General features: G+C 50.7%; 1 protein-coding gene across 2 annotated transcripts; it reads right to left on the bottom strand.

Annotated features, from left to right (window-relative positions):
• Window positions 1–369: 369 nt before the first annotated feature.
• Window positions 370–5,211, bottom strand: ARPC5 (actin related protein 2/3 complex subunit 5). Of its 2 annotated transcripts, none has more exons than XM_062497652.1 (4): window positions 5,032–5,211; window positions 4,254–4,336; window positions 2,416–2,592; window positions 370–1,625 (listed from the first exon to the last, which is right to left on the bottom strand). In XM_062497652.1, the coding sequence occupies exons 1-4, from the start codon at window positions 5,174–5,176 to the stop codon at window positions 1,563–1,565; spliced, it is 468 nt and encodes a 155-aa protein (XP_062353636.1). In that variant the 5' UTR covers window positions 5,177–5,211; the 3' UTR covers window positions 370–1,562. The 2 variants fall into 2 exon arrangements, with proteins under 2 accessions (XP_062353636.1, XP_062353635.1); XM_062497651.1 differs by having other exon boundaries at window positions 4,254–4,326; window positions 5,034–5,211.
• Between the last annotated feature and the right edge of the window lie 1,522 nt (window positions 5,212–6,733).

Here is a 6,733-nt window from a genome sequence, read left to right as displayed (position 1 = left end):
TACTTTCCACTTCTCTGGGATTACAGCTTTTTTTTTTTTTAATTAGGTTAATAGATGTTTTAAAAAGTAGAAAGAACCAGAGAAGCCAATCACAGTCCCTGCCAGAGCTGTAAGGACAGAGCCCTTGCTGCATGACCAGGAGAATTTCTGTACACATCTATGGGTGAAATCTGGACGCTTTCTGTAGCTTCTGTAGCAAGGCTGGGTCTCCCACTTGGTGATCTCAGTGCCTCCTGTGGTCGTGCCTGTGTTCTTCTTGAGGTGGTGAGCAAGGAGAAGCATCCTGGGAAGAGAATTAGGGAGGCACTGGCTGGTTTAGGGGTAACCATGCTGGCTCCTGGCTCCATTGAAGGCATGTCAGACACTGAGTAAATATTCAGTGACGATTTATTGTCTGGTCTTTATTATTATTACAAAAACAAAGCAGATATCAAAAAACAGCAAAAATTTCACAAGGTCCCCAAAAGTTTTACACAACTGAACTGTAGTAAAATAGTGAAATTAAAACATGTATTTCAGTCCTGGCCCTAAACCTTCTATGGTGATCCATGGTCTGGGATGCCCTGGCCTTTCCTAATTCTTTAAAATGCTCTTCTTTATTTTGGAGCCTGACTGGCCCACTAGCTAACATGATGAGGCACAATGCAACAGGAATGTGAGCTGTCTGGTATCCTTACAGACCCTACACAACCAGGAAACAAAATAGGGGAGGCTCTGCAAGGATGGTGTCGATATGTTTCTCAGACTTCCCCAGGCAGCCATTTAGTTGTGCTTGACAAATCCAAATCACTTTCCAGTTGCTGAAAGGTGATTTACTGTGTAAAAGCTGCTTTTTCTTCTTTTCCTCAGGATCTTTGCTCCCCAAAATAAGAAGAGTTCACTGGGCTGGGCTCCAGTGTCAATGGACCATTAACCTTTTAAATTCCACTTTCCAAACTGCATGATGGACAATTCTGTCCTACTGTGATGTTCCACTGTGGACCTGGCATCAGACTGATGGCAAAGGAACCTGAGCAGGTTAAGGAAAATACTCAGCTCTCTGGAATGATAATTTGGGTTGGAAAAGAGCTGTGTTTTCTCTCCTAGTCACAGGTGTAGGGTCAGAGGCTGACCAAAGGCAACATGGTCCAGTTACCTGTGTTAATAATACTTGCCCCACTTCTCAAATATCAAGATTTTAGCTCACAACACTGCTTGGCTAGCAAAAAATTAAGACATTGCCCCGTTTCCCTCAGCATTTGCTCAGAGAGTCAGGTACGAATCTGCCACAATTACACACAAATGCAAATCACCCTAAACACCAAATTGTTTACACCACTGAATACGTCACTGAAAGGCTGGCGAGTACCAAATATTTCTGTTAGAAGTAAAATTCCGCCTTCCTAGTTTTCCAGAACTGACAGAAGAGATCACGATGCGCAGCATTGGTGGGGTATGACAGAAGCAGCAGGGCGAAGGCAAAGCTGGAGGACAGGGCTGCCCGGGAGCAGCCGTGCTGGCAGGGGGGTCGGGGGTTGGACCAGCGGCTCCCTGCTGGAGTTCCACCCTCACTCCTGCTGCAGTTACACCGTCTTCCTGGCAGTCAGAACACGCACAATGGAGCCAACTCCTCCGGCAGCCAGCGCCTGCCAAGGGAAACACGGCAATGAACGCCAGGCCGGGGCAGCTACGGCCTGGAGCTCCCTTCCAGGACCTGAACAGGTGACAAGAACAATGGAGGGGGACTTTGGACACGGCCTAGCGTGACAGTACAAGGGGGAAGGGCTTCAAACTGACAGGGAGTAGGGTTATGTATCAGGAAGAAATCCTTCCCTGTGGAGGGGGGAGGCCCTGGGACAGGTTTGCCAGAGCAGCTGTTACTGCCCTATCCCTGGAAATGTTCAAGGCCAGGTTGGATGGGGCTTGGAGCAACCTGGGATAGTAGAAGGTGTCCCTGCTTTAAACTTTAAGGTCCCTTCCAAACCAAACCATTCTGGGAGTCTATGAAATTACTTGGATCACATTTATATTGCACATGAGTATCTGCCTGCCCTCCACAAAACACCAGCAGCCAGGGTGCCAGGGTACAATAATCACACTCCATTTCAAGAAAGCTATTTAACTGAAATTAAGCTTTCATTTCCCTGCATAAACAAGATGCAAATTTTGCTTCCCTCCAGGAAGGAAATTCTCCTTCAGCCTACTTGAATCACTGGATGAAACCATTTTGTTTGCCTCAGTCTAAGAGAAACCCAAATTCTGACGGTTGGGTGTTTACCCAATGAAACAGCAGCAGGTAGGAGACATAACTCATCTCTGAGTTGCAGGGCCATACCCTAGTCACAGCCTGAACCTGGCCCTTGAGTCTCACCAGCCAGGAAGGGGGTTCTTGCCAGGCTCAGGGCCTGGGCACTGGCAGGAGCTGTCCCCACGCACCTTCTCATGCCACTGCAGCAGCACAGCACTGCTGTTGTCAGAGGGGCTCTCAAAGCCCTTGTAGATGTACTTCATGAGCAGGTCCACCCCGTTCTTGTCCAGCGACTGCACCGCCTTCTCAATGTCATTGGCTTTGAAGGAGATGAGCACCTTCAGCACGATGCTCTCAGCACGGTCCTGTCAACAGGACACAACAGACATGGCCATCCTTGTCTGAGGTGCAGCCAAAAACTGCTCCTCTCTCAGAAAAACTGAATTAGAGCATTTTTCCTCTTTAACAGCTCTGAAGAGCACTGTGTGTGAAGAGCTTGTCACATTAAGATATAGCAGACACGTTCTCCCAAGGATAAACAATGTAGAAGAGTTTAACACATTTGCCCTGCTTTAGTTTTTTCTGCCTCTGTTAGCGTTTGCAATTCTCTACCCCTTAATTATGGCTAAATAGTAAATGCTCATATGGAAGCTCAAGATCTATCAAGTTCCAAAATAATTATAATAATCAAATACTTGTCTGCGCCCCCCACCCCCCCCTTCCCACCACAGCCTTTTCCATACCTCTGTAGTGTTTAATGTGACACAACCATTACAATCCAGGGAAATGCCATTGGCAGCCTGGAAGAGGTGACTGCTGGAAGCCACGTTTCCCAAGCAGTCAGCTGCTGTCCCAGGCACACTGGATGCAGACTGGCCATTAATACTGAGCATTAATAACCATTGATCTGGATGTCATTTCAGGCCTGGGAATGTGTGTAGTGTGCTTACAGCAGTAATTAGCCATGTAATCAGCAAGGAGTAGCTCCTCCTGTTCATCCATCACTGAGGCAGGATGAGAAGAATGTCTCAGGGTTGCTGGACTTTTGAATAATTCCATCACACAAACACTTCAGGTACCTTCACCTTACAGAAACTATGGATGTCAGTTTTTCTGCCCAATTTAATACCCCATAATCACTTGGCTTAGCAAGACTTCTCACATGACTGTAAGTAAAATTATGTAAGTTCCAAAGATAACTAAAAAATTAAGTCATTCCGTCATTCAAGTTCAGTCATTCTGCCCTCTTCAATTCCACCACCAAGGATATTCTTAGATCCTTCAACAGAGGGTTAATATGTGAGGACAAAGCTGTACAGTCTTATTTGTAACAGCTGGTTCTCAGAGCTCTGTAAAATCCTTCAGGAAAGGGCTGGGGCTGCAGGAACAGCTCTGCCAGGGAACCATGCCCCTGGGCCTCTCCTCGGGCACTCACCAGCAGGGCAGTGCCATATCTTATCAGCCTGTTCCTCCCACCACTGCAATCATCACCTATTCAGGATTCATCCCGGGGGATATTCAGAAATGCATGTACCCAACAGACTCCCACACTCTGTCACAGATGGGGGAGGGCTCACTTTCCCTGAGGTTTTAACAGCTTCATTTTGATTGGATGTGATAAAAAACAATTCTTCCTTTTTTGTAGGCTCCTGCTGGTGGTTTCATTAGTCAGAGGTGACAACTGCAACCCTGGTTCCCCGACACAGGAGGATTACATCCGTGTAATCTGTCTGGTCTGAGTCAGACACAGGCACCTGGTGATCCCTGGGTACACAAAACACAACCAGCATTGGTAAGAGAACCACTCCTGATCCAGCACCAGGGTAAAGGTACCTGGACAGGTGACACCTGAGCTACAGAATTTTGAACAAGATTAAAACACTTGAGGTCACAGATGTTTCAACATCAGAGAATACCCTAAATTCTGCTTCTGTGGCCTCCTCGAGGTACAACTAGTGGCACACAGGTAACAGAGACAGGAAAGGATTTTTAGGAGTAACCCATGGGCAAGCAGTCACTATTTTACCTTCACTGCCTGGTTCTTTGTGTTGATGGGAGGGTTCTTCAGAGCTGCCTGCAGTGCAGCCATCATGTTCCCTGTGCCAGATGGTTAAGGACCAGACACCAAGTACCAGGACAGCCATACTTGTAGCTTGCTTGTGCATGACTGAAAACACTCCAATGCAAGGATTCCCTCACCAGCTAAGAAGACATTACAGCCTAAGACAGCAATTTTCAGGCCATTTGAGGCAGGAGCAGCATCAACGAGCAGCTGTATAGCTCCAGGACTGTTGGATAACTTCCTAGGCCTTTCCTAGAATAAGGGTCCAAGTAAAATAAACCATTCTCCATCACTTCCGCAATCCGTAGCCCCCGAGAACAGGTCTTAGCTTGGCACATCCAGCCCCAGCAGCCCAGCAGCAGCCATTGGGAAGCAGCCCAGGGGCCAGCTGGGCAAGGCAGCCGCAGCAGCGGGCACGGGGAACTCTCTGGGCACAGGGATCCCCCTGTCTGCATCCCCCCGGGACACCTCCCTGAGCGCAACCCTGGGGCTCTGCGGCTGCTGCGGGCAGGGGAGGAAGCTGAGCCGCCTTCCTGCTGCCAGCCCCTTCCCCCTTCAGCCTCTTCCTGCTGCCAGCCCTTTCCCCATTCAGCGTTTTCTCTTGTCCGGCCAGCCCCTTTCCCCGCCGGTTCTTCCCCTTCCAGCGCTTCCCGCCCGCCGCGGTCCCCGCTAGCGGATGTTCCACTATTAGGCCGCCCCGGCGGCGGCCGCGCCCGCTCCGCCCCGCCGCTCCCTTCAGGATATTGTCGCAGGCACGAGTCCACCTCGCCCTCATCAGGCCCCGCTTGCCCATCGCCGCCGTCCTCCTCATCCACGAATTTGTTCTCGTCGTACTCGTCCACGTCCACCCGGCGGAACCGCGCAGAGGACACCGTGTGCTTCGCCATGGCCGCGCCCGCCCCGCGCAGCCGCCGCCGCTCCGGGCCCGGCCCCGCCCCGGCCCCGCCCCGGCCCCGCTCCGGGCCCAGCCCCGCCCCGGCCCCGCTCCGGGCCCGGCCCCGCTCCGGGCCCGGCCCCTCTCCGGGCCCGGCCCCGCCCCGGCCCGGCCCCGCTCCGGGCCCAGCCCCGCCCCTTGTAAATAGTGCACTGTTATAGTCCCCCTTGTAAATAGGGGCACTTGTAAATAGTGTATTCTCTTGATTCCCGTCAGTTCCTTCAGGTACTGCAAGGCCACAGTCAGGTCACCCAAAGCTTCTCCAGGTGAACATTCCCAATTCTCTCAGCCTTTTCTCTCAGCAGAACTGCTCCATCCTCTGATGATCCTGGTGCCTCCCCTGGACTCTCTCCAGCAGCTCCAGCTCCTTCCTGTGCTGGTCCCAGGGCTGGAGCAGCTCTGCAGGTGGGGTCTCACCTGAGCAGGGCAGAGGGGCAGAACCCCAGTCCCTCCCCTGCTGCCCACGCTGGGGGCTCAGCCCAGGGGTTCTGTGGGGTTCTGGGATGGGGCAGGTCCAGCTCTCACCCACCAGAACCCCCAAGACTTCCCAGGGCTGCTCCATCTGCTCATCCTCAGCCTGGATTGACCCTGGGGTTTGCCCCAACGCAGGTGCAGCACAGCACTTGGTCTTGTTAAATTTCATGAGATTCCCTTGAGCCACTTCCCGAGCTTGTCTGGGTCCCTCTGTCCACCTCCAGGAGAGCGCCAGGGTGGGCAGGACCCCGTGTGGGGTCCAAGAGAGGTGGGAGCTGCCCTGCTTGGACAGAGTGTCCTGCGAGCCTGCTCAGGGAGCACTTGCTCACAGCACCTAGTGACCTTGGGAGTTAAAATATATCCACAACCTGATTGTTACTTTTTAAAGTTGCACATGGCCTGTGTAGATAATAATTATCCTATCATTAATTAGGGAAGGACACAGCTTTTTGAGGTTCTTCTTAACAGAAAATAGCAGCCCTGGAAAAAAAAATAGACACAACACACACACATATGTTACACCCACCATAACCCCCCTTATTACAAAAAAAAACAGCTGCTGGGAAAATTAATTCCTGTATCAGCCTTACCTGCAGGACCACCCACCTTCTTGACAGAGGGGGAATTTAGGATATGTCACATGTGCCACCAAAGTTGCCTTGCCAAAGTTGCTTGGGAAGCTGCAATCCAGCTGTACTGTGATTGTAGCTTGGGGACTGTTGGCATTTTTCTGCTGGAAATTGGCTTAAGGGCAAGAAAGTAATTGCAGGAGGTAAATAGACTGTCAGAGAGTCACAGAATGGTTTGGGTTGGAAGGGACCTTAAAGGTCATGCAGTTCCAAGTGCTTGCCATGAGCAGGGAGTACTGAGATTCAGGGTTTACTGCTCTGCCTTTTAAAGTAGAAGATTAAAACAAAAACATATTCATATTAATTTGAGACCCACAGTTATTCCATGAGTTAAATTCGGCAGGAGGGGACTTTATTGGTGTTTTTTGCCATCTGTGATCTCAGTTTCACATGGATCTGTGCCATCC

The sequence above is a fragment of the Cinclus cinclus genome, chromosome 8, assembly GCF_963662255.1.
Source record: "Cinclus cinclus chromosome 8, bCinCin1.1, whole genome shotgun sequence".
Taxonomy (NCBI): Eukaryota; Metazoa; Chordata; class Aves; order Passeriformes; family Cinclidae; genus Cinclus; species Cinclus cinclus.
The sequence above is the reverse complement of the archived record's forward strand: the minus strand, read 5'-3'. Positions and strand labels throughout refer to the sequence as shown.

What these genes read in the sequence shown, in the direction of transcription:
- ARPC5 (XM_062497652.1), bottom strand. Translation starts at nt 5,176, where the DNA reads ATGGCGAAGCACACGGTGTCCTCTGCGCGGTTCCGCCGGGTGGACGTG. An exon ending in GGACTCGTGCCTGCGACAAT is followed by an intron (nt 4,337 to 5,031) that starts ATCCTGAAGGGA and finishes CTGGTCCTTAAC; the next exon opens with CATCTGGCACAGGGAACATG. An exon ending in CAAAGAACCAGGCAGTGAAG is followed by an intron (nt 2,593 to 4,253) that starts GTAAAATAGTGA and finishes TCCTGTTGACAG; the next exon opens with GACCGTGCTGAGAGCATCGT.